General features: G+C 44.3%; 1 protein-coding gene across 3 annotated transcripts in view; it reads right to left on the bottom strand.

Moving 5' to 3' along the window:
• LOC132572476 (contactin-4) overlaps positions 1 to 27,002 on the bottom strand; it is a 706,005-nt gene that overhangs the window by 315,402 nt on the left and 363,601 nt on the right. For all 3 annotated transcript variants that reach the window (XM_060239572.1, XM_060239573.1, XM_060239570.1), the window contains exon 5: positions 19,831 to 19,926. In XM_060239572.1, coding sequence (XP_060095555.1) covers positions 19,831 to 19,926 — 96 coding nt within the window. The remainder of the gene's footprint in view (positions 1 to 19,830; positions 19,927 to 27,002) is intronic.

Genomic DNA, 27,002 nt, shown 5'->3' with positions numbered 1-27,002 from the left:
GGAGTACCGCCTAATTCATCATTTGTCATACCCTAGGGGCCGGTCAGTTAATGATGCCATTCCTGACGAGTTATGCTCGGTTAGGTACACCTCTTTTGACCGGGCGGTGCGCATAGTTCGCCATTGCGGGGTAGGGGCGGAGCTTGCTAAATGCGACATTAAGTCAGCCTTTAGATTGCTGCCCATGCACCCGGAGGACTTTGAGTTGTTGGGTTTTTGTTTCGAAGGCAGTTTTTACATGGACCGGGCCCTCCCTATGGGGTGCTCTGTGTCTTGCTCGGCCTTTGAGCGGTTTAGTTCTTTTTTGGAGTGGGCATTGCAGTACAGGACAGGTATCCGCGATACGGCGCATTACCTTGATGACTTCCTGTTTGCTGGCCCCGCGGGTTCTGGTCAATGCGCTTATCTACTCAGGTCTTTTGAGAGTTTGGCCGCTGAACTCGGTGTACCGTTGGCAGCGGAAAAGACTGAGGGCCCCGCGACCTTGTTGACTTTTTAAGGTATCGAGCTTGATACCTTACAGCAGTCTTCCAGGTTGCCTGAGGATAAGTTGCGTAGCTTGCGGGAAAAGGTAGCAGCAACGAAAGCAAGGAAGAAGGTTTCGCTTCTGGAGCTTCAGCAGCTAGTTGGCCACCTGAATTTTGCATGTAAGGTGGTGGCGCCCGGCAGGGCGTTTTTAAGGCAATTTTGTGACGGTATGACGGCGTTGCGTTTGCCTCACCACGTTACTCGGGTGACCAGGAGCATGCGGGATGACCTTGAAGTTTGGGAGAATTTCCTTCAGCACTTCAATGGGACTTCCTTTTGGAGGGAGGCAATGCTTTTGGAGGCCGAATTGCAGATTGTCTCTGACGCTGCGGGCACCACTGGCTTTGGGGTGTATTTTCGGGGGCACTGGTGCGCTGAGCCTTGGCCAGCTGAGTGGCGGAACTCTGATTTGATTCGCAACTTGGCATTTTTAGAGTTCTTCCCTATTGTGGTTGCAGTTTTTATTTGGGGGAGCTCTTTGGCCAATCACACAGTGCATTTCTGGTGCGACAACATGGCGGTGGTTCATGTTGTCAATAATCTCACTTCTAGGTCCCCTCCAGTTATGTGTTTGGTTAGGCGTTTTACATTACGTTGCCTGAAATTAAATATTTTGTTTGCTGCCAGGCATGTACCAGGCTCTAGTAACGGGGTGGCGGACGCTCTGTCTCGCCAACAGATGGAGCGCTTTCGTCAGCTCGCCCCGGAGGCCGACAGCTGTCCAGTGCCCATGCCGGCAGAGCTGTGGCGAATTGGAAGGAGGAAGTGAGCCGGGCCATACATCTTGCAATTGCACCCAGTACGAGGAGGTCGTATGATCGGGCGGCAAAGCAGTTTGCGTGGTTTAGAGTAGGTGCCGGCCTGGATGAAACATGGCCGGTCCCGGTTGCGCATTTGCTGCAGTTCTGCGTCTGGCAGAAGGATCGCGGGCTCTCCGTGAGGTCCATTAGGGGCCAGCTCGCGGGGTTGGCTTTTATCAGCAAGTCCCGTGGGTGTACGGATGGCACCAAGGATTTTCGGATTAACAAAATGCTGGAGGGGTGGTCTCGGGAGGTAGGTCGCCAAGTGGATGGCAGGCTTCCAATTTCGCCATCCATTTTACGGGGACTTCACTCCACCTGGGTGTCGGTATGTGCATCCAGTTACGAGAGGTTATTATTTCATGCCGCGGCGTTGACGGCTTTTTTCGGGGCGTTGCGGGTGTCTGAGCTGGTGGCAGGTTCGCGGACTGACAGCTCTGAGAGGGCCCTGAGGGTGGATGATGTTACTCTGGAAAGGGGGCAGGTGCTCATTCGTGTCCGGCGGTCTAAGACCGATCAAGCACAAAAAGGTTGTGTGATTACGCTGGGCCCGTGTCCTGAGGAGGAGTTGTGCCCTGTCCTGGCTTTGGCACGTTATTTGGAAGTACGTGGGGCGGATCAGGGCCTGTTATTTCGCCATGAAGACTCCTCCCTGCTTTCCAAGTTTCAGTTTTGGGCCATCACCTCTTGGGCACTGGAAAAGCTGGGACTTGGCGGCTCGAGGTTTGGCACTCACTCCTTTCGCATAGGCGCAGCATCTACTGCTGCGGCTATGGGCTATGAAGGTGATGTCATACGTTGGGTGGGTCGGTGGAAGTCCCGGTCTTTCAAGTCCTATATCAGGCCTCTGCTTCCTTGAGATCGTTTAGGGATGTTTTTTCCACATTTGGTTATGTTCGCGGTGTTAACTGTTCTGAATTTATTTCTTTCTTAGGTGCTGTGGCTGGCTCGCATAGAAGGAGGATCCTTATTTGCGGCCACAGTATCATCTTTTGGGCGGCGCACCAGGCACGTCAGATGCCGGGAGGATCTCAGTTGGGCCTGAGCGAGCAGGCCACAATTGAGTGGCAGGGACGGCGTGGTATGAAGTGGGCGGGACTCCTCTCGCTTCTATTTAGAGAGAGGAGGGGCCCGCCACCGCACATCTTGGTGATTCACCTGGGGGAGAATGATTTGGGCCTAATGAAGGGTAGGGCCCTATCTATTCAGGCCCGGGATGACATCACCTTGATTAAAAGAAGATGGCCGGGCGTCCTCGTCCTGTGGTCGGCCATGTTGCCGCGCCGGGTGTGGCGGGCAGCCTGGGACCCGGAGGGCTTAGAGCGGGCCAGAAGGAAGGCCAATAGAGCCTTGTTTTTATATATGGAGGCCGGGCTCGGAGTTTACGTGCCCCACCCAACCATCAAGGCCAAACGTAGTGATTGGTACAGGCCTGATGGCGTTCATTTATCGATAAAGGGCAACGAGGCCTTTTTGGCCGACTTGAGGCATGGGCTGGAACATGTTCTCTCTGGTGGGGGGTCAGTGGCCTAAGCAGAGGCTTGGCGCTGTCCTTGGCGGTTTTACCATTGGGAACATGTTCTTTTGGGGGCATTTGGTGAGCTCACATGGTAATGCACCTTTGGGGGTGCAAGGCGCCCCTGGGGGACCTAAGCTGCACGGCACAAGGTTGGCTCCAGGGAGCCTGGTGATCCAGTCTCTAGGGAGTGGTCCACAGCCCAGGCTGCACGGCACGGGGGAGGGTGGACCTCAGTGAGCTGGATCTAGTGCCTGGCCGGCCGGGTTTGAGCCGTTGAGTCGGCTCACTCCCGGGGCCTGTGGCTCGCCCAGTTTCAGGTTGGGGAGGTGGTCTGCGTTTAAGTGACCCCTGGCTCAACCTGGCCCCATGTTTATTCCCATTGCCGTTATTTTAAATAAAGTGGCCCTTTATCCCACATTGTTGTCAGTTTCTTTATTCCGAATGGGGGGGCAAATAAGTAAGTAAAGTTAGTTGCCAGGATGGGCTAGTTAGCATCAAGAATAAGTAACTGTGATTAGAGCTGAGATTGTATTAAAGTGGTTGGTAAGATCTGTGAACCACAGTAAATCAGCATACAAATACAAGAGATGATAGAACTGAGTTTGAGTCCAGTGGCACCTTCAAGACCAACAGATATAAAAAAGATGTTCATTGGTCCCTATAAATTTAACTGAGTAATTAAGTAGGAGGAGGGCTATCAAAAAGCATCAATTCAAATGTTTTCTAGGAGACACCTTCTTTAAGATAATCATAGGACAGAATATGTTTCCTTGATGAGCACTCCACTTCAGTAATACAGCTGGTTTCCTGTACAGCAACTGCTGGAACATATATTACTTTTTTCCCTAGTAAGTCCTATGTCTGGGTTAAACAGGATCCTACATGTGAACAGGCCTTGAGCTTCTGTGGAACTTTGACTACATGACAGGTTTGCAAACGAGGATCAAACCATATTTCAACAATAGAACAAAACTATACATTTATTATTATGAATTTTCAGAGTCAGGTATTTGACTGGTAGATGGTGTTTTGCACTTTAAGATTCAGCCAAGTTCTTGGGCACTGCAGATGCTGCATCATCATCATCTTCTTTTTCTTCTTCATTTTTGGTGAGTATTTCTCTGGTGACCTTAGTGGGGCTTGGATGTTTCAGAGACATGACTTGTATAGCCTGCCTCTGTGTTCCAGTCCTAGTATTCCTTGGCGGTCTCCCATCCAAGTACTTGCCAGGGTGAGCCCTGTGTAGCTTCTGACATCTGACAAGATTGGGCTTGCCTGGGCTATCCAGGTCAGGATTGGTGTTGCTGTTATCGTTAGCTCCAAACTGTTCTCACCAGGTTCTTTCAAATCTTAACCAACAACATTCTTCCAGGGAGCATTTTTTCATCAAGGACTGAGCTTCTTCCATCTGCTCATCTCACCCCCCCCCCAACTGTTGTAAGTTTGAAAAGGGAACTGCTGCACCATCCTGCACCACTGGAATATTAGAAATACCTGGACAGAGATGTTTCCAGCATTTAGTGCTTTCTTTAATGACTGCTCATCTTCTAGCCTCAATACTGTATTTTTGGGTGGGACTACCACTTGCTATCCTAACCAGCACTTAGTGTCAATTGGGAAAAAGATGAGCTCTGTTTGTAGTTTGAGGTTACAGGAATGGAGTCTGATTTTTGTTTCTTTCTCTGGCTCTGTAGTGTATTTATTGGTTTACTGCTTTTGAGTTCATCAGAATGTGAAGTAAATATTTTCAGCTGTGTCTTGATAACACTGAAACAAAGCACTTCATTTCCCCATGACCTAGTGGTTTTGATTTGGAAAACAGAATTGTTATTCTTCCTATACAGGGAGGGACATTGAAGCTAGAACAAAGTTGGAAATAATAAAGGTGGGAGAATACAATCGGATTGGGCATTTGAAGATTTGTGTTTGAAATTAAACTGCATTTCCAGCAGACTGAAATGAAAGTATAGTTGGAGTTGTGATGTGAACTGGGTGTGTTAGCAAAACCCAGGGAAGGATGGGTCTGATAAACCGGTGAACATGTTCAAGTCTATCTGCTGAAGAGGCAACAACAGAAGTTTGATTATTATAGTTTGAATCTAAATATTGTATGGCACACTTTAGTAGCTTCAGAGGCATCTGTTATTTGTTAGTCATTGCTGTGCATGATTTTTGATATCCATCAGCATGTTACAGATGGTATGTTTGCTCCTTCTCACTAGGGAAGTGAATCCAAAGAATGAGGAAGTGACAGGAGTCCAGAAACCATCACAGCAGATAACCCATGGGCATTTTTTTTGTACTTCTGTATTTTTATGTGCATGCGTGTCTGAGAGAATGTGTGTGTGCATTTGGAAGTCATGATGGCATCTGGTGACTAACCCCTACTGGGGGCATGGAGGATATTCAAAGAAGTGGCTGAATAAAGCCTGCCCCTGCACCCCGACTTCCGGTATTCCAAGGAGGTCTCCCATCCAAGTACTTGTCCATGGGATGATTTTTGAGATGTCAAGACGTATTCCCCATTCAGCACCTGCTTCTGTTATGAAGTGTGAAACCTTTAATTTCTAGCATTTTCTTCCAGAGAGGCAGGGCTTGAACACACATATATCTCCCTGAAAGTCTATTTAAATCTCTCAGTTAGTCTTATGCTTTTGCTAGTACAACTGCCTAAGCTTCTGGGGCCTCGTACTGAGCTTAAGCAATTTTACTGCAGATCTGTCAGTCTATGGACACTTTTGAACACTTTACTTCAATTTGTTGTGTGAGAACATGTTGTGAACTTCACCCTAGAGCAGGAGACAGCATTAATATAGAGGATGTTACCTCTGGAGAGCATTAAGCTAGAGTCTTTAAACCTAGCTGCACTGGTATTGGTTTCTATTCTGATCACACAAAATAGCAATTGTGTAATTTCAGCACAGGTATATCATTTTTTTACTAGTATTCAAAGGACTTTGAAGGAAGGACAACACCAGGTCTCATTCATGAAGATACATTAGAGTGAGAGTTTTTGTATGTGGAAGTGTCACGGTAACTACTCCAGGATGACTCATCACAATAAGTTTGTTTGATAATCTGGCCTAAGAAATTGCTATCTGTTTTGTCTGGTATATGAGCAGTTCTCCATAAGCATACATACAGAAAATCCCTTAGTACAAATTAATACTTTTTAACCAGTTCAATTTGAAAGTTCTTAAAATTGACCTTCAACTAACTTAGGCTCTATAATGCTTTAAGCTTTCTGATTTGTGCTAACTCAAGCAATTTTAGCAACTGCTCCCTTCTCAAGGATGAGCACACCTTCACTGTATTCTTGTAAATAAACTCAACACTTGACATTTTTATTTTGTTTTGATAGAATGGCAAGTGAAGGTCATTTCCACATTTGTGTTATCACAGATGGAAGAACCTGATATTTCTTTGTGGGAGGGCTATTTTCAATAAGAGGATCACATAATGAAATACAAGAAATGAAAGTCAAGGATTATCATTATAAACTCTGCAACTCTGTATATTCTGCATAGTTATTCCCACATATGTCCTATTTCTTGTAATCTGATCATAGTTACTTGTGCAGGAATATAGTCAAAATGTGTGCTGGGATATAGTCAAAATATTCCACTGCTTGCATATAAAGAAGGACAAAGGATTGGAATTGTGAATTATAGTTGTATGACAAAACTAATTCTGTTTCCCAGAAGAGGTAAAAAAATAATTGTGCATGATTATAAATATTAATCTTCCTAAATTTTCTGGGCTTACCCAGTATTTAATGATTCCATAATATTGCATCATTATGCTGCTTAACAAAATATAACATCCATGATGAACTGACCTGAGAAACACTGATTTCCTACTGAAAATACAGCTCAAGAAATGGGCGATGTTTTCTCTCTCAGCTTTTAAAGATGAAAGTCTACCACAGGTTTAACAACATGATTCCAGCTAGTGTTTGGATTTAAAAAGATTTTTTTTAAATAAAAAACCATTTATCCTCTTTGAAATTTATTCACCCTGGTTTTTGATGCTGAAAATACTTGTTAACCATTTGGCTTATTTAACATTAGGGGGCATTTAAAAAAGAGGCACTTGTTTTATTATTAGTATTTTTCAAATGGAGCAGAACGGTTTTAATGCTAGCAATGACTGTACAAAGTACTTTGTAATTGGCCCTAGAAAGCAACTGCAGAGACCCAGCTCAATCCTCACAGAAAATGAATCTATTTTGTCAGAGAGCAATCCATCATAAAATCTCTTTACTAAGGAAGTTTTACCACATGCTTACAATGGTTCGTTTTGTTAAGCGCTGTTTCCTTCTTGCAATTATTGCTGTTGTCATCACTGGATCTTGATTCTTCTCCTTTTTATGACAAAATGTTTTGTCTGAGAAATCTTGTCAGCTGTGACACTCATTGGATGGCCTTGGTTAAGCCTCTACTCATAGTCTAACTTGCCCAACTGGTAGAGTTGCTAAATCTGGGTTAGAAAATTCCTGGAGATTGTGGGGTATACTTTTTTTTTTTGGGGGGGGGAGGTTTTGGGGAAGGGAGGGATTGCAACAGGATATAATGCCATACAGTTCATCTTCTAAGCACTCATTGTCTCCAGGGGAGACTGAAGATTGGGGTACTTCCAGGAGATCTCCAAGCACTACCTGAAGATCTGCAACTCTACTGATAGGACTATTATTGTCATCGTTAAGAGGAGGGATGACACCTTCAAGTGGGACCTGGGGATCTCCAGGAATTACACCTTGTGACGGACTGCATTTTTAAAAGCTTAGAAGTGCTGTGTAAACAGATAAAGGACTTTGAAGGGTTAATTATTCACAGAGCCAAAGAGCCTTGAGTGGCAGGCTGTTCCAAAAGATCTGATTGGTTAGCATCAGCTGAGCAGAGAAAGGCTTCTTAAATGGATAAGAGATGCAGTCTGATTTTAACCCTAGCTGATAAGAGTCGAGTACTAACAGTTTTAGAAGTCAATCCTGACTGAAAGCAATTTAATATAGACAGGAGAACTGGGGGGAAGTTGGCAAGGACATTTGGAAAGTATTCAAAGACTCCCATTTGGGCCAGCAAAAGGGGATAGATCTTCTAGAGAGATAAGAAAATTCTCTATCCAGTCAAACAGGGAGTTAGCTCTGAAGAGTGGAGAGATCCCTGGTCTGGTGTGGCTAGAAATGGCCTCTGGAGACCTTAAGAATCAGTTAAAAACTCAAGCCAAGTACTGGTTGTAAGGAAGAAACCTTTTGAGTTGTTGCAGGAATGAACTGACCTTCATTTTGCAGAGACCAGCATAGCATAGCATAGCTGAGATATCTTGATTAACAGCTGGACTGGATGAGAGGAAGAGGCAGCCTGTTAATTGTTTGGCCAAGAGGGGGGAAAGTTTTATCATTGCACACATCGTCTGAGGCATGGCACACCCCTGCATTTTGAATTTGAGTAAGTTTTTCCTGGTTTTTATTGTAATGCATGCTTCACCTGACTTTGAAGCTCATTAGCCTGGCTATTTATTGCTAATCCAGGTTACTTGGCATATTGATGATGATAAAATTATTTTGCCTAGCCTGCTGGATTTGTGTGTGTGGATTTTGGAGCCAAGTATCACAGAAGAAAATCCAAGCCTGAAGCATTCACTGGTGTTTGAAAAGAAGGGGTTTGGTCATTGGAAAGAGTGCACCAGCCTTCTGGAAACCGAAAGAGTCAGAGGATACATAAAGAAAGTTTACTGGAGTGTTTTGGGAAACACTGGAACAAAAGCTTCTCAACATAAATATTTAAGTAACTATGCATAGGGCTTAAGAAACTCTAATTAGTTTGAAACATGCAGGCCTCAGATTCAGCAGGAGCTCACGGGAGAGCAGCTCCTGAACCTTTCTGAGGGCCTCCCCACCTACCTTGTCTATTGAATAGTAGATATAGCTGCATAACAATCCCTAGATTAGGAGAGTGGGCAGCCAGCCAGCCAGCTACCAGGGGCTTTGCCACACCCCCAGCAGCCCTCATTAACCCCTGGAGAAGCCAGTGCTACCTTTTCTCCACTTCTTATGTGTTTTTGGGCAGCAAGTGGCTTGCTGGCCTTTTGACTGGGGGGGGGGGAGGCAGCCCAGGAGAGCCTCAGGTGAGCAAGGTCTGTTTGGGGTGGCTGGATCTCTAGCCAGCCCAAGCAGGCCTCGCTTGCCTGGGGCTCCCCTTTCTTGCATCAGGTTACTTCTGGCTGGGTGGTGGTGGCATATGCTAGTGAGTTATGCTAATGAGCTCTGCCACCTATTTTTCTACAAAATGATCCCTGGAAACTTGAGAACTAAAGTCTGTGAATGTAATGGTTTTACCTCAGAAATTTTAATCCCTGATTTCACCTGGTCTTTCTCCTCTGTTAAATAAAATATTTTGTTATTTTTTAATTTCAAATACCCTTTAAGTTGTTTAAGTTAAAGCAGGCTCCTGATCCTTCCCTCAGATTCCTGGGCTGAGCCAACAGCCAAAATATAATACTGTGACAGATTGCGACAGACAGAATTCTTTAGCAAAGAAGAAAACTCATTACTAGGGCAACTCAGTCAGTAAATGGAGGGGAAGAAGGCTAAATCTTACCTATGAAGGAGGGAAGTAGATGAGGCCATCATACAGCTCATATCCAGACTACAGAGATCAGTTCCCCTGAAGAAAATGGATGATTCAGAAGGTGGGCTCTATGGCATTGTTCCCCACATTCTTGACCTCCTCAGGCCCCATCCCCAAATCTCTAGGAATTTCCCAACCTGGATCTGGTATCCTTAATGCTCATCCGACATCAGTGGCCAGGAGGGACCTGGAAACTCTAGTTAAGATGACAAAACATCATCTGAACTCCATTGAAGAATTTCCAGGCCTTGGGTCCCAATTTTATTGTGGAAAAGGCAGGCATATCAATGTTTTTAAATAAATTTTAATAATAAAGGAAAAAAATATGTTGCTCCTAGTGAGTTAGTATCTTATGGTAGGCTTTGCATATGCAGTTTGGGATCTGTCCTCATAATATGGGACTTCCTACCTTGCAGACCGGCATACATACAAAGAAAGATACCACCATCTTTTAATATGAAACAGCTGAAACTATTGAACAGCAGTTCCGTTCATTCTCATCTTCAAATATGTAGCCCTTGGTAGAGTAAGGAAACAAATAAAATAAGAAGAAACAAAATCAAAAAATCTATATTTTAAGCCTCCGTAGTAACTACATTTACTTCACAAAACGACAAGGTATAAAATGGTAACAACAACCTGCAGAGCAGCCATGGGAGTCCATAAATTTAACCCTTTCCACACATGCTATTCTCCATCCTTAAATGTTCCCCCCATTTGCATTGTATTCTATTGTCTCTATGGTGCCTATATGTGTGATATATATGTAAATAAATGTTTGCATGCATATGTGTACAGTCTTCATTCTCACTGCATAAAAGGTGGGATCCTGTACTATTGAGGTGTTTTAGTTTATAGGAAGATGTGGGATTTTACAAGGATATGCCCAAGATTTATCACCAAAGTTTTTTTGCTTGACAGATATAACAACCTACAGAAAATTGGCATCAATCCATTTCTTAACCAGTAGATCTTTTCAAACAGTAGGTCAGTTCTAATAGAATTAATACTATTGGACTTGTACAGAGAAAAAAAAGATTCCAATTAATTGTCTATTCAGTGTGGTAACAGGGAGGTATAGTATTTTTATAATTTCTCAAGAAGATATACCTACTTCTCAGTCATGATGCCATGTTGGAAAAAAAATGTAGAACTACTTTTCTATTGCTAGCAAGTCATTGCTTTGAATAAATTTACACTTAATATTACCTTCTTCAACACTTAAAACAAGAGCAACAAGAACTTAGCCAGCTCAATTTACACTGAACAGCTTTTTATATCAAAAATAGTCAGATATTTTCCTACCACAAGAAATCCACAAGAACTAGAATGCCAGGTTCCTTCCCTTGGTGTTGAATTCTCTGAGAGTTTATTTAAACAGTTTACATAGAAAACATTTATAAACAGTTTACATAGAAAACATTTATAAAGTCTCAGCAAAATGAGAATAATATATAGGGATATATTCAATATATTTTATGTTTGGCTTGTCTAAGCAACAAACAGAGTTGTAAGTGACATAGAGAAATAAACATTAAGCATTGTTGGTAAAGATAGGAAGTATAAGAAACAAGTGAGGAACCACAAGACTCATGGATCCCTCCCTCCCTCCCTGGGCTGCTCCCTTGGCAACTGGGCTTCTCTAAAGCCCAGCTCCAGTCATAGAATCATAGAGTAGGAAGGGACCTCTAGGGTCATCTAGTCCAGCCCCCTGCATAATTCAGGAAACTCACAAACACCTCCCCCTAAATTCACAGGATCTTCATTGCTGTCAGATGGCCATCTAGCCTCTGTTTAAAAACCTCCAAGGAAGGAGAGCCCACTACCTCCCGAGGAAGCCTGTTCCTGCTACCTCAGTGGCTAGAAGAGAAGCAATGACTCCTGTGGCCTCCCACCCCCCTCCCACTTTCAGCACTGCCACCTTACTGGAACTGGGGGAACAGCTCTGCTGCCATAGCTGTGAGGATGGCTGTGGGGTTATATAAAACCTCACTTGCCCATGTATTGCCTCCTTGGTGAGGGAGAACATAGTCACTTCAAGGGAGGAGCCTCAGCAAATGGAGAAAACAGAGGCTTTGCTCTGTAGCAATTCAGCAAGCCTGGCAAAGCAAGCTGTAATGCAGAAGGAAGCAAGAGAGAGGGAGAAGGAAGCAGATGACAGCCAGGTGCTTGGGGGCTTGGTAGGGGTCCTCTGGGGGCCTGATTCAACCCCTGGGCTGCATGTTTGACACCTCTGTTAATCAAGGATTTTGCTTCCTCGGTGAAGGGTAATTTGCTTTGAATTTGGATGCCTGGAATAACTTGTTCTTTTGTAGGAGCTTGGTGCTGAATATTCAATCATCAGTATTATTTCACTGCTTAGAACTGATAAGTGCCCTGCCCATATATTTGCATTATTTCCTCCACCAAGGCTTCAATATTTCTGACACTACATTCTTATTCACCTCTCAGTGTTCCTGCCACATAAAGTAAGCACATGCTTACTTTATCACATGCTTACTTTCTCACAGATCCACTAGTACTAGTGTGGGGGTGATTAGTCACAATTAGTGACTATTGCTTTGGCCACATAACACTCTTAGAGCTGTTCTGCTCAAGAGCAGTTCTGAGAGAGCTTTCTTAGCCCCACCTACCTCATGGGGTGCCTTCTGTGGGAAGAGAAAGGAGATTGTAAACTGCTCTGAGACTCTAAGTGAAGGGTGGGATATAAATCCAATCTCTTCTCTTCTTCTCTTCCTTTTCTTCTGCAATTAGAAACTAAGCCAGCAGCTCCCTATGCAAAGAGTGAGGTGTAGTGGGAGGAAGGGAGCTTCCTTCTACAGGATTATTTTGTTGGATTTTGGCAGTGTGGTAAAGCTTCAGTACTGCAGTCCTAAACTCTGCTCATGACCTGAGTTCAATCCTGGTGGAAGCTGGGTTCAGGTAGCCGGCTCGAGGCTGACTCAGCTTTCCATCCTTCTGAGATCGGTAAAATGAGTACCCAGCTTGCTGGGGGGGGGGGGAGTGTAGATGACTGCGGAAGGCAATGGCAAACCACCCCGTAAAAAGTCTGCTGTGAAAACACTGTGAAAGCAACGTCACCCCAGAGTCGAAAACAACTGGTGCTTGCACAGGGAACTACCTTTACCTTTTAAAATGTTTCCTCTAAGCTTCAGAGTCTTGTGAGCAAAAATCCTACTTTGTGAGCTACTGTTATTAAAGTAGAGTTACTAGCATTAAAGTTGTGAGCTACTGCATAAATTAATGTGCTCTGGGATCATCCTTCCTGAGCTAAGACAAAAATGTGTGAGCTGGAGGCTAAAAATCTGTGAACTTGCTCACACTAAATCAGCTTACAGGGAACACTGTCTATGACTATGGGCCACATTCACAGGCACCTCTATAGGGTACACATATATTCTAACAATATGTGATAACAGACCATGTTACTGTTTGTTTATAAATGTGACACTGCCTCTGAGGATAAAACTTAATACTTTATACAATGGAACTCTGGATGCCTCTGAATTCCATGGTGTCCTGGCCTCATATAAAATACCACATAAATGCTTGCTCAAGTGTTCTATATACTAAATTCTGACTACTTGCTAGTTGGTTCAATAATTGATGTATTTCTTAGAATTCTCTCAGGACATGCATTAACACTCCATATGCAGAAGTGATGGTGTCAATGCAAAGCAAGTTATTTGCATATGTACAACAGAATGGAAACAATTATTCTTATTACACTAAACTAGTTCAGAAAAGAAAATAATATACAAAACCTAGTGTGATTGCTGTACTATCTCACCTAGCCTCTGATGTCCTGGATGGGTTTGGGCCAGTCTCTCTGTCCTGCTCTGACTCCAAGAAGATTAGCCCAGTGTACATCTGGAGAACCCAGATTGATTCCCCACTCCTCCACTTGCACCTGCTAGAATGGCCTTGGGTCAGCCATAGCTCTGGCAGAGGTTGTACTTGAAAGGGCAGCTGCTGGGAGAGTCCTCTCAGCCCCACCCACCTCACAGGGTGTCTGTTGTGGGGGAGGAAGGTAAAGGAGATTGTGAACCGCTCTGAGACTCTTCGGAGTGGAGGGCGTAGGGTGGCCAGACCGTCCCAGGCGCCCGGGAATGTCCCGGTTCTGGCCCCCTATTCCCGCCTCCTGGGCTGGCTATACCGGGACCATTTAGAGGTCCCGGTTTAGCCAGCCCCGGGGGGCGGTGGGCCGCGGGCGCCGGCGGGGAAGGTGGCGAGTGAGGGAGGGAGCGTCCCTGCGCGTGCGCAGGGCCCCTGCACACGCGCAGGGACGCTCCCTCCCTCACTCGCCGCCTACCCCGCCCGCGCGTGGGGCCTGGCAGCGGTGGCGGAGGCCTCTCCGCGGCCTCCGCTGGTCGCTGGAAGCCCTCCAGAGACTCTGGAGGGCCTCCAGCGACCAGCGGAGGCCGCGGAGAGGCCGCGGAGCAGCCGGCGCTGGTCCCGGAAGGCCTTCCAGAGACTCTGGAGGGCCTTCCGGGACCAGCGCCGACCAGCGAAGGCCTCTCCACGGCCTCCGCTGGAGGCCCTCCAGAGACTCTGGAGGGCCTCCAGCGACCAGCGGAGGCCGCGGAGAGGCCGCGGAGCAGCCGGCGCTGGTCCCGGAAGGCCTTCCAGAGACTCTGGAGGGCCTTCCGGGACCAGCGCCGACCAGCGAAGGCCTCTCCGCAGCCTGTCGGTCACTTCCTGGTTCCTGTCCTGCATCTCGACCTGTGTTATTAGTGACAGGCTGCTTCGGCGGGCCGCTGCGCCGGCCCCCTGGGTCCCACAATGATGGGACCGATGCCACAGGGACGGGCTCGAAACACTCTATAACCCCTCAAAAGAACAGCAGTCTAGCTCGCTTCCCCCGAGCCCTGCCGCCATAAGCCTCAAGGGGGCTCATTTTGCGGCATCTCCCGGCGGGAGGGTGGCACCCACACGGGACACATATCAAATGAAAGAGGGGGCGCAGGGCTATCAGAAACAGCCGGCGGAGGGAGTCGGGAGAACACCCCACTGGGGGATCCACACCCCGAAAGTGATGAAGGTGGCGCAGATAGAGCCAACAGAGCAAACAGGACAAAATAAATAGGCTGCATTATGCAGCACAGTTGAGAAAGTGCCTTATCCCATATACTGATGAAGTATATACAGGATTTGAGAACAAAATTGTTTCCGGCGGTGATATTGGTTGGATTTTTGGGGACGTCACAGGAAGTGCTGTGAAGTCACTTCCTGTTTCCAGCAGTGGCATTTGGGGGAAATGATGTCATTTGGGGGAAGTGATGTCACAGGAGGTGATGTCACTTCCCGTTTCCGGCAGGTGACGCGGGGGAAATGATGTCACAGGAAGTGGTGTCACTTCCTGTTTCCGGTGGTGGCATGACATCACCGGAAGTGATGTCACAGGAGGTGATGTCACTTCCCGTTTCCGGCAGGTGACGCGGGGAAATGATGTCACAGGAAGTGGTGTCACTTCCTGTTTCCGGCGGTGGCATGACATCACCGGAAGTGACGTCAGCGGAAGTGACGTCACTTCCCATTTCCGGCAGGTGACGCGGGGAAATGATGTCACAGGAAGTGGTGTCACTTCCTGTTTCCGGCGGTGGCATGACGTCACTTCCTGTTTCCGGCGGCGCGCGCACCCCTGCCCCCCCTTCCCCCCCAAGGTGTCCCTGGCTGGCCTTCAGACATTATGGTCACCCTAGGAGGGTGGGATATAAATCCAATATCTTCTTCTTCTTCTACGTGGTTTCCCCTTCTCATTGGGTGCAATCATGTGAACAGTTTAGCCCAACATAGCCACCCTTCCCCTCCAGATTAAATGGATCACATGTGCACATCTGGTTCCCATGCGCCACTAGTCCTTACCTCACACTAAAAAAACTCTCTCATGTGGATTAAATAGCCACCAGCAAATTTGGGTGACTTCCCCGATGAAGCGCTTCCATGGTTGCTTCTGGCCATCTGATTGCTCTGGTGCACCATGGACATACATAAGCAGTTTCCAGTGCATTCTTTCCCCAACCCCACTTTGACCAGTGCCCCCATAGAACTGGCCAGGAGCATGTGTGGAATTAGAACCTCCCCCCCCCCAACCCAGCTGCAGGTCCATGGTTATGGCACATTAGCAATGTGGACGACCAACTAAAGGCCTGCAGTGCTATGATGCTGGCTTAGGGCATTTCGTCTAATTAACATAAACTTCCCAAACTAATGTGATTTATTTAAAGCTGAGATACTGTCATGGCAACCTGCCCATCTGACCACACCCATTATATCATTTTTAAAAATGCTGTAGAGTAGATTAGGCTGAGAGTGTCCAATCACCCAAGCAAACTTCATAGCAGACTAGGGATTTGAATGTGAGTCACCCAGATCTCTGTACAACATTCTAATGCCTAAACCAAAATGGCTGCCCCCTGACAGGAACTCATCTTGCTCTCAGTTGGCAGCTGCACAGGAGCTGGAAGTGATGAGTGTGGCTTGTATATGTTTTAACCTTCCAAGCCTGCATTACTTGAGAAGGCAAAATGCTTCGAACTGGGCCTGCATATATTATACCCTCAGGCACTTCCCCAGATGCATCAGTCCATACTTCCTATAATTAAAATGTTGATAGTTCTTCCCCAGGTTAAATTCTTCTTGCATTAAAAAACATCTGTAAATGGGGTTCAATGAACCAGCAACATCTATTCCCCTTCTCCTCTATCTCATCCCCTTTTTGTTTAAGAGTGAAGGGCACTTTTGTGAAATCTAAAAGTTGGGTCATTACTTCAGGACTTTTAGTTGGTTCAAATAAAAATACTATTGTTGTTGTTGCTGTTTGGAATTTTTCTGAATGGATCAACATGGCTACCTGCAGTTTTTGTTTGTTTCATGAAAGTTGACGTTTTAGAGACTGAACCTGAAATCTCCCTCACAAGCAAATCAAAGATCTATTTGCAACCCTGATGACAACACCAAGTTGACCTAAATAAAAATAAGATGCACAACATTCAACTTCAATATACAAGTGAAGCTATCTTGGATTGGAAGAAGCACATGCAGAGTTCTTTCCCAGGCCTCCTACTCTTTAGCAGTTTACAGTTGACACATGTGTACAATTTAAAAACTTTGCAGTAACAAATTAAAAATGTTCTTGAAAACAAAATCCAGTGTGGGGCCTGTTGGACCCAGGTTCAAGTGAGAATTGCAGATCTAAGAAGCTTTTGTGTATTTCTATGCAATTTAATCATTTGCTAGCATTTATTTTAAGTATACCTCCCCTTGAAAATTGTAGACTCAGGTTGTACAATCCTTACCTGATTAGCCGCAGTTGCAATGAGAAATTCTTCATATAACCACAAGAAATCCAACAAAATTATAGCTATTAATATGAGGTATGACTCAAGTAGGTGAAGTTATTTGTGGAATGCTACAGGCTTTAACTGAATGCCAGCAAAATGATTGGTTGTTAATCATAATGCACTAGAACAATGAAAATTATTTGGTACACCTTTCTGCTGATGTTGCAACACAGTGCATTGGCTGTCATCAGCCTTACAATGGAGCCTAATAATAATTAGGTTGAAAAATTAGAAGGATCATTAATTATATTTTTAGCACTTGACTGTGTTAGGTATCTATAACTAGCAGAACTTCACAAAACTAAGGGTGCAATGATATGCAGAGTTACTCAACTGACTAGGATCAGCTGTAAGTGATCAGCATCTGTCAATCAATCACTAGAAATGGTACCAGACACCTAAGTAAAACAAAACACAAGGCCCATACAGACATAGACACATACGTACAGACTTCAAATCTGATTGAAGCAGCAACATTAAATGTTTCCTGTTTTACTTCTACTTAAAAATGGCACTGTAAGAATGAACTTTGTATTGGTGAAACATTATGGATAAAATAAATCCTAGAGGTGTGCAAAAATTATTCAGGTTTAGGTATATTGGACCCCAAAAGCATCAGAATTTCCTGCTATCCTGAATCTCGATACTGGTATGGGAATCCAAATTTTTTCTGGCTCCATTATACTCTATAGATATACTCAATACTCCATTATACTCAATGGTCCCTGAGGGGTATAATGGAGAATTCATCTAGGGGTCTATTTTTTTTTAAGTAGAGGTACACAATTTTCAAGTCCCCAAAGAAGGTGACTGCCTGCATCCTCCATTGTTTCCAGTGGAGGGGTGAAAGGTATTTAAAGAGTTTGGGTCCCTTTAAATGCCATTTAATTGTGGCTATTCAGCATTTCCAGATAATCCCAAATATTTTCAGGAATGGCTATATTGAATAGTCAAAAATAGACCCTGATCTGTATTCAGCTGAGCAAAAAAGTATAAAACCTTTTTTTGGGGGAGAGGGGGCTTGGATACAGTCAAATGTACTGTAATAAATACTTCCTCCTCCGTTACCATGGTTCCAATCAAGCACAGAGCTTTCTGCATCACTTAAAAAAAAGCTGAATAATACAATGGAGGATTTGTTTTTTGTCACATTCAGGTCTAACCCTGGGTCAGGAGCTATTTTCAATATAAATTTGCTGTGCTATGATCACTAGCTACCATGCCCTATGGATACAACCTCCAAATGGAGCAATTTAAAGCAGCAGTTGCTGCTGAAGTTCTATCAAGCTACTTATAACATTTCCATGAGATTATTTGTGATACTGATATGGATCTTTCAGAACTATGCTTTAACATAATGACAGCATCACCTTTTAGACAAACACAGAAAACAGTATTCACTATAATTGTTGTTGTCAAAAATTCTCATTGAAACTTGATCATTTTGTTTGTCTACTGATTCTGCCATCTGCCACCAAGCAAACATTGACTTTGTGAATGTTGCTAATGCAACTTTCTTGTTAACTTCATTTTCTGAGCAGCAGCATCAATGAAGTTGGCTCCAGTTACAGAACAGGTTTTGATAGACAGTCCATGTCCCCAGAGGACAATGAATCATTTTACACAATGCATAGACTGGTTCCCCAGAAAATCCTTTTATTTAAATAGTTTACTTACAATCTTGAAGGACCTGGTATGATTTCAGTATATGAACTGATTCTGAAAGGTTACTTCTATTAATAGACTATCCTTTTCATGGATTAAAGAGGGAGGAATAGTTCAACGTTTAAAAAAAACTTATGATTTATCTTAAAATAAAACATAAACAGATTTTCATTCAAGAATGTAGTCATGCATACATGCAAAAAGATTTTAAAAGTGGAAATAGAACGTTCAATTAAAACATAAATTGGACAGATATTAAGTACAAATATTGCTGAATGCCAGGTCAAACTGTAAAGCTTTCTAACACTCCTGGAATGTACTTGGGACCATGCGTTGATGGTTATCCATGGGAAAGCCACTGCTGTGGCCTTTTCCTGTGTACTTATTATTCAAATTCAGAGCATGAAGGATATACTCCAAAGAGCACATGGATGTGATGGAAAAACAGAGAGAAGGCAGTGCTTGAAGTATTGATCCATTCAAATCTAGTGATACTGTCACTTTTACTATATATACTAAATAGGGCTGCCAAGTGCCAACCTCCAGTTGGAGCCTGGAAATCTTTTGGAATTACAACTGATTTTCAGACCATAGAGATCAATTATCTTGGAGAAAATGGCTGCTTTGGAAGGTGGACTCTATGGCAATATACCTTGCTGAGGGTCCCCCTTCTCTAAACTCTCCCAAATTCTCCCCTCCCCAGACTCCACCCCCAAATTTCTAGGAATTTACCAACCAGGAGCTGGCAACTCTAAAAAAAGATGGGTTTTGTTGAGCAGTTGGGTGATTAGATACAGGAACAGAAAAATATTTGTTCTTGCTTTACAGTATTATCTTGAAGCAGATGATACAAATGTTACATATGAGCAATGTTCCCTCTAAATTGCAGTCTTGTGAGCAAAAATTCTGCTTTGTGAGCTACTGGAATTAAAGTTGTGAGCTACTGCATCAATTATTGTGCTCTGGGGTCATCCTTCCTGAGCTAGACAAAAATGTGTGAGCTGGAGGCTAAAAATCTGTGAGCTAGCTCACACTAACTCAGCTTAAAGGGAACACTGCATATGAGACCAGAAATCTGGACAAGATGTTATTACAGAGTATCCTCAGAAAAACAAGTATTTGTATTTATGACAAACAGATGGAATGATTTAATCAGGATGGCATAATTTAATGTCGCAGCTTAAGCATCCAGTAAGCATGATCAAGGCATTGTGAATTCTATATAAACTCCAATAATCTTAAAGGTGCTTTTCTGCACTTCATTACCACAAAGGTCTACTTTATTTGTCTGCTTTCCAAAAGCAAGAAATTTAGGTTTTACAACTGGTGTCATTTATATTACTTACCTCCAGAATGTGGTGGTGGACCGCATAGCAACACCATTCCTTGCCCTTGCCGGACTGATACTGTGCTTCTTGTTCTGGTTTTGAAATTTTCAAGATCTGTTAGGAATATATAAATAATGAATAAATAAATACACAAATGCATGAATGGCTAGCATTCCATTTTGAAATGGGAAAGAGGACTGTATTTTAGGAATGCACAAACCCCTTTCCTGCAAGGAAGATACATACACATGCAAAAAATGTCTGCATGGGAAGAGACTGCTTTCCTATAAGAAAAGTTTCTTAGATCCACAGAAAAGTTTCAAATGTTAGCATTAGAGAACTCTATGTTGGTGAAACAGCTGATGAGTCTTTTGCTGCAGAAGACACACTATGGGGAAATCAATAATACAGGACAGTTACAATAGAACATCACATTGCTCTTTTCACGGGTAGTATATTGATGTCCAGTTAATCTTAAACTGCAGGGGACACTTGCACTTTTGAAAGAAGCAGACAGTCAGCTGCAAGGCCACTTCATGCTATATGAAGAAAACAACATAAACATGATTTTGTGCAAAGTTAGTGTGAGTGTTTAGTCTGATGCAAACACACAGGTTCAGAAATACTGCTGGCTGGACTACCCCTAATGACCTTGATCCAGTGAAATGTAGCTTCTCATGTAGCCCCTCTCCATTCAGAAGCTGTAGCAGGAGGAAGGGAAATATTATTAAAGACAGAAAAGATTTGCACAGACATCTGTGCAAACATCTTTCAAGACACGTACCTTATCAAAGACAGAAAAATGAATTTAATAGAACAGAGGTGGCCAACGGTAGCTCTCCAGATGTTTTTTGCCTATAACTCCCATCAGCCCCAGCCATTGGCCATGCTGGCTGGGGCTGATGGGAGTTGTAGGCAAAAAACATCTGGAGAGCTACCGTTGGCCACCCCTATAATAGAATACTACCAAATGCTCACTTTGCTTTATTTATATACTAATAGTGGTGTGCAGCCCCCATCTGCAGATGCCTAAATCCATGGATTGGGCTCACACCAACGCTGAACAGATTTTTCTATGGAAAAACCTGAAATCAAATATAAAATATATTGGAGGGTTATATCTCCCTTAAATAAATTTGACTACAGCAGAACGGAGTTGCTCCAGACTGGCCCAGCAATGGATGTAAGCAGCCACTCCAGGCCTGCAGCAAAGGCAGAAGAAGACTCCAACAGTAAATTGTTTTCTCCAAGCTTCTTTAATTATACGCATTTGAGAGCTAGCTGATCGACTGAAGTTCAGAGAAATAGGATGTAGAATTTAGATTAAACAAGTGAGGACTCATGATATGGGGGGGGCAATTCCTGTGTGTGGGGGGCCAGTGGCCACCAAAACTGACTCAGTTCCACATAAACTACCTGGAACTGCTGGCAGTTCACTTTGCCCTATGCTCTTTCCGTCCCTTAGTGGCGGGGAAGACTGTAGCCCCCCCCATTGCTGCCAATTTTCCACACCTGATTTTCTCCTTCCCTCACTGCCAAGCCTGGTTCACCTCCGGGTTACACCACTTATTCTTGGGCTGCTGTTTTCTTGCACCACAGCTGGGCTCAGAGCAGCAGCTGGCATCCTCTGCTGCCATGGCTGTCCCCACAGTGGCTGCTGGTGTCCTCTGCCCTGCAGCAGCTGTTGGAGTTCCCGGCAGAACCGGACCTTCTGTCAGCTCAGGGTGGGCATGTATTCCATCACAACGTGCCCCATCTGAAGCTGACAGCGTGGTTCATCAACCAGTAGGGTTCTCTGACAGGGTCCAGCATGTCCTGATGAACAGCAGAAAACTGTCCACCCGTGCTTCCTATGACAGGAAGTGGCAGAGATTTACTAAGTTTTTAGTTGACCCGTTGGTCTCACCTAGCAGGGTGGGGTTGTTGGCAATTTTTTGATATTTTGTTGTCCCTAGTGGATGCGGGCCTGGTTTTCTCCTCCATCAAAGTTTATTTGGCGGCAATATCTGCCTTCCATGATCCGGTGGAGGGGTACTCCGTTTTCGCACACCCTCAGTCCAAAATTTTTTTGAAGGGGTTGTTTAGGCTGCACCCACCATCAAGATCGCCCCCACAGTTGTGGGACTTGACTTTAGTGCTGGACAAACTAACTCGTCGCCCCTTCGAGCTGATGGCCACGTGCTCTTTGCAGCTCTTGTCATGGAAGACTGCATTTTTGGTTGCCATCACATCAGCACGTCATGTTGGGGAACTCACGGCGATGCGGTGAGCATGCGTACTGGGATGCCTGTGCATGCCCATTGGCGCCGAGCGTGGAAAAATCCCGGGCATTTCAGATACCGATTTGGGGATTGGCACAGGCGCTCTATCCCATGAATGTGAACGCACAGATGACCACTCGAAGTTCTTCAGTTACAGGTAAGCAACTGTCTGTCTTGTATTGTGAGAAAGGGAGAAAAGGACTTCTTTCTCTACTTTCTCCATCCCATGCATAATCTTGTACACCTCTATCTTGTCACCCTGCAGTTGATGTTTCCCCAAGCTAAAGAGCCCCCAACGTTTTAACCTTTCTTCATAGGAAAAGTGTTCCAACCCTTTAATCATTCTAGTTGCCCTTTTCTGCACTTTTTCCAATGCTATAATACCCTTTTTGAGGTGCGGTGACCAGAATTGTACACAGTATTCCAAATGAGACCGCACCATCGATTTATACAGAGGCATTATGATACCGATTGAGTTGTTTTCAATTCCCTTCCTAATAATTCCCAACATGGCGTTGGCCTTTTTTATTGCAATCGCACACTGTCTTGGCATTTTCAGTGAGTTATCTACCACAACCCCAAGATCTCTCTCTTGGTCAGTCTCTGCAAGTTCACAATGCATCAACTTGTATTTGAAGCTGGGATTCTTGGCTCCAATGTGCATTACTTTTCACTTGGCCACATTGAACCTCATCTGCCAAGTTGATGCCCACTCACCCAGCCTCAACAGATACCTTTGGAGTGCCTCACAATCCTCTCTGGTTTTCACCACCCTGAACAATTTAGTGTCATCTGCAAACTTGGCCACTTCACTGCTTACACCCTTTTTAAAGATGGGGGTGACATTTGCTACCTTCCAGTCCTCAGGAACAGAGGCAGATTTCAATGAAAGATTACATATTTTTGTCCGGAGATTCACAAGTTCACCTTTGAGTTCCTTCAGAACTCTTGGATGTATGTCATCCAGACCTGGTGACTTATTAGTTTTTAATTCGTCAATCAGTTGTAGGACCACCTCTCTTGTCACCTCAATTTGACTCAGGTCTTTCAACACCTCTTCCAAAATTGAGGCAAAAAATGCATTTAGCTTTTCAGCCATTTCCCTATCCTTCTTCAGTAATCCTTTGACCCCTTGGTCATCCAAGGGCCCCATTGCCCCCCTGGCTGGCTTCCTACTTCTAATATATTTGAAGAAAATTTTATTGTTGTTCTTTATGTTTTTTGCAATATGCTCCTCATAGTCCCTTTTTGCCTGCCTGATCACAGTCTTGCATTTGATTTGCCACAGCCTGTGTTCCCTTTTATTAATCTCACTTGGACTAGCTTTCCACTGCTTAAAGGAGTCCTTCTTACCTTTTACAGCTTCCATTACTTTGTTTATTAACCATGCAGACCTTCTCTTATACCAGTTTGTGCCTTTCCTAACTTTTGGTATATATTTTATCTGAGCTTCTAGGATTGTAGTTTTAAATAGCCTCCAAGCTTCCCCAAGGGTTTTGACTGTATTCACCTTTCCTTTCAGTTTCCTCTTCACATGCCTCCTCATCTCAGAGAATTTACCCCCTTTAAGAAGAAGATGAAGATATTGGATTTATATCCCGCCCTCCACTCCAAAGAGTCTCAGAGCGGCTCACAATCTCCTTTACCTTCCTCCCCCACAACAGACACCCTGTGAGGTGGGTGGGGCTGGAGAGGGCTCTCCCAGAAGCTGCCCTTTCAAGGATAACCTCTGTCAGAGCTATGGCTGACCCAAGGCCATGCTAGCAGGTGAAAGTGGAGGAGTGGGGAATCAAACCCGGTTCTCCCAGATAAGAGTCCGCACACTTAACCACTATACCAAACTGGCTTTAAAGTTAGACGTGGTTGTGCTGGTCTTTTGGGGCAACTCTCTATTTATACAAATGGTGAAATCAATAACGTTATGGTCACTGCTTCCAAGTGGTGCGATCACTTTTACATCTCTCACCAAGTCTTGGGCATTACTTAGGACCAAATCCAGGATCGCCCCACCCCTGGTAGGTTCTGTGACCATCTGCTCCATAGCAAAGTCATTGAGAGCATCTAGAAACTCAATCTCTTTCTCTCGACCAGAACACATATTGACCCAATCTATCTGCGGGTAGTTAAAAACACCGATTACGACACAATTTTTACGTTTAGCCGCTATCGTTAATCCTTCCATCATATTATAATAGTCCTCTATCTTTTGATTTGGTGGGCGACAACAAACTCTCATAGTTAAATTTCCTTTTGGGTCCTCTATTTCGACCCAAAGCATTTCTATAAGGGAATCTAATTCTTTGACCTCAGTCTTACTGGACTGTATACCCTCTCTGACATACAGAGCCACCCCACCTCCAACCCTTCCCTCCCTATCATTCCGATATAACTTATATCCAGGAATCACTGTGTCCCACTGATTCTCTTCATTCCACCAAGTTTCTGAAATTCCCACAATGTCTATGTTTCCCCCAACCCTAAAAATTCCCACTCACCAATTTTACTTTGAACACTTCTAGCATTTGTATACAAACATCTATAATTTCCCAAGCAAGCTAGGCCCGCAACCTTCCTCCTGCTGCCTCCAGACTTTGGCAGATACTCCATACTGTTTGTCACCATCTCAGTGGACAACTCTGATCCATTAACTGGTAGAAAAGTAACAACAAACCCTTCATCTCTTTGAGATGAGTCCTCCCGAACCAGAGATATTTTATCTCCTGTTGGCTTTCCCCCAAGATTTAGTTTAAAAACTGCTCTGCCACCTTTTTGCTTTTAAACGCCAGCAGCTTGGTACCATCTGGGGACAAGTAGAGACTGTCTCTTTTGTACAGCTCTCGCTTGTTCCAGAAAGCATCCCAGTGCCTAACAAACTTAAACCCTTCCTCCCTACACCATCGTCTCAGCCACACATTGAGACTTCTAATTTGTGCCTGTCTCTCCTGCCCTGCATGTGGAATAGGTAGCACTTCTGAGAAGGCTACCTTGGAGGTCCTGGCCTTAAGTCTCCTGCCAAGCAACCTAAAAGTTTTCCTCCAGGACCTCACAACTGCATTTCCCCACATCGTTGGTGCCAACATGGAGCTCCTTGCATCAAGCATACACCCAAGACTTCTGTCCTGTGGGCAGATAGTCATACATGTGACAGTGCAAAACACTGGAAAGCCCCTACCCCCCTGCTGGCATTCTACCTTCATGATAGCTTTTGAAGAATATACAATCCCCTTTTAAATCCTGTTTGTTTATGTGGCTCTCCTTCTGGAGGGTCTACTTACCTTATTGGGAACACAAGGAAAATAGGGATCTGGGTTGCTGGTCCTTACACAGCCCCCAGGCCAAGAGCCACAGGCCAAGAGCCCTTTAGCTTTCACCCTTCGGCTCGCACCAAAGGCTCGCATGTCTGGCAAGGTGCAGGTTAATAATGCAAAGAAGTTGGGGCCTCAGTCTGCCCCAGGAACACAGCCACTCCTAATCGATCAGCAACAATCACCTTCAGCCCACTCAAACCAAACAAACAGCAGTTCCCCAGCAACCACAAACTCAGAATTTTCAGCAATCACACAGTCACACAAACTCAGAAATTCTCAGCAACTCCCCCAGCTGTCTAGAAAGCCAAACCTCACCCTTATAGCACTTCTTATCTGCTCTCTCTCTGAGCTCTCTGAAATGTGCTCAGCCTCTGGCAAGGCGCAACTTAATAATGCAAAGAGGGTGGGGCCTCAGTCTGCCCCAGGAACACAGCCACTCCTAATCAATCAGCAACAATCACCTTCAGCCCACTCAAACCAAACAGCAGTTCCCCAGCAACTACAAACTCAGAATTTTCAGCAATCACACAGTTACACAAACTCAGAAATTCTCAACAACTCCTTGTTGGGGAAGGTCAGTGGGACAATTCACAATAAAAAATCTTCTTCAGACAACAGGGAAAAGCTCATATACCTTCTGATTAGCTAGTCCATATGAGGTGGCAAGTTGCTCACCAAGAGCTAGAAGTGCTCTTCTTATGCCTTATTTAAAAATGGGATTGGCACAAAGGAGTACCCCAACTCTATAGGCCTGAGACTAAATTCTACAACTGGTGAGAAGTTTCAGGTGTAAGAAGAAAAACTGCAGCTCAGCAAATTCTCTCCTCTCCTTTCTGTTCCCTTTCCAAAATCAGGCATTCTGCAACTTTCCTTTTCCTTTTTTTCTGCCTTGTACATGACACTTAAAAAGTTCATTAATTGCCAAGGTTACTACTGATGACCCAGCCAATGGCACCAGTTATTGATCAGCAACTTCAGCTGCCATGGGAATTCAGTGCAAAAACTCCAGCAGCATTGAATCACCTCAATGGTCTTTTATTTTAGGTAGTTACTTTAAGTTTCTGGGTTTGGGTTTTGTTTTGTTTTTAAGAAACTGAACCTTTTATTTGCTATTCTCAAAATTGTTGTTCAGCACAGTAGAGAATATGGGAGATAAATATATTGAACAGCTGCAAAGTAATTATACTGTTATAAAGGTGAGAAATTAGTCTTTGATTTTTATCCCTCTTAAAAGTTAAAGAACATTGATGCATTGACAATATTTCTAGGTCTTACAAAATAATCTATTTTTTTTAGTCAAGTCCAGCTGCTCTTTCAGAGAGAGTATCATAATAATTGTTTAGTCATAATTTGTAAAGACTTGGGTAGTGATATAACGGCTTATAGAGAAGGCCACCTGAGTTTTTCATTGTTATTATATAAAAGAAATCAATTGAGATCCATAAAACATTTTTGTTAATAAATGAATATTTATCTATGTTCTGTTGAACCTAAAGACGGTTGGAATAGGGGGGTTGGTTGAGGGTCCTTCCTTGGGGCAGCAGCTGGACCTGCATTCTCTCATTATGCCTTGTTCCCTTCTGCCCATCCCCAGAACAGGCTGAATATTGCAACTGCCACC

This window comes from Heteronotia binoei, chromosome 5 (assembly GCF_032191835.1).
Source record: "Heteronotia binoei isolate CCM8104 ecotype False Entrance Well chromosome 5, APGP_CSIRO_Hbin_v1, whole genome shotgun sequence".
Classification (NCBI taxonomy): Eukaryota; Metazoa; Chordata; class Lepidosauria; order Squamata; family Gekkonidae; genus Heteronotia; species Heteronotia binoei.
This window is presented reverse-complemented; position numbering and strand designations above follow the sequence as displayed.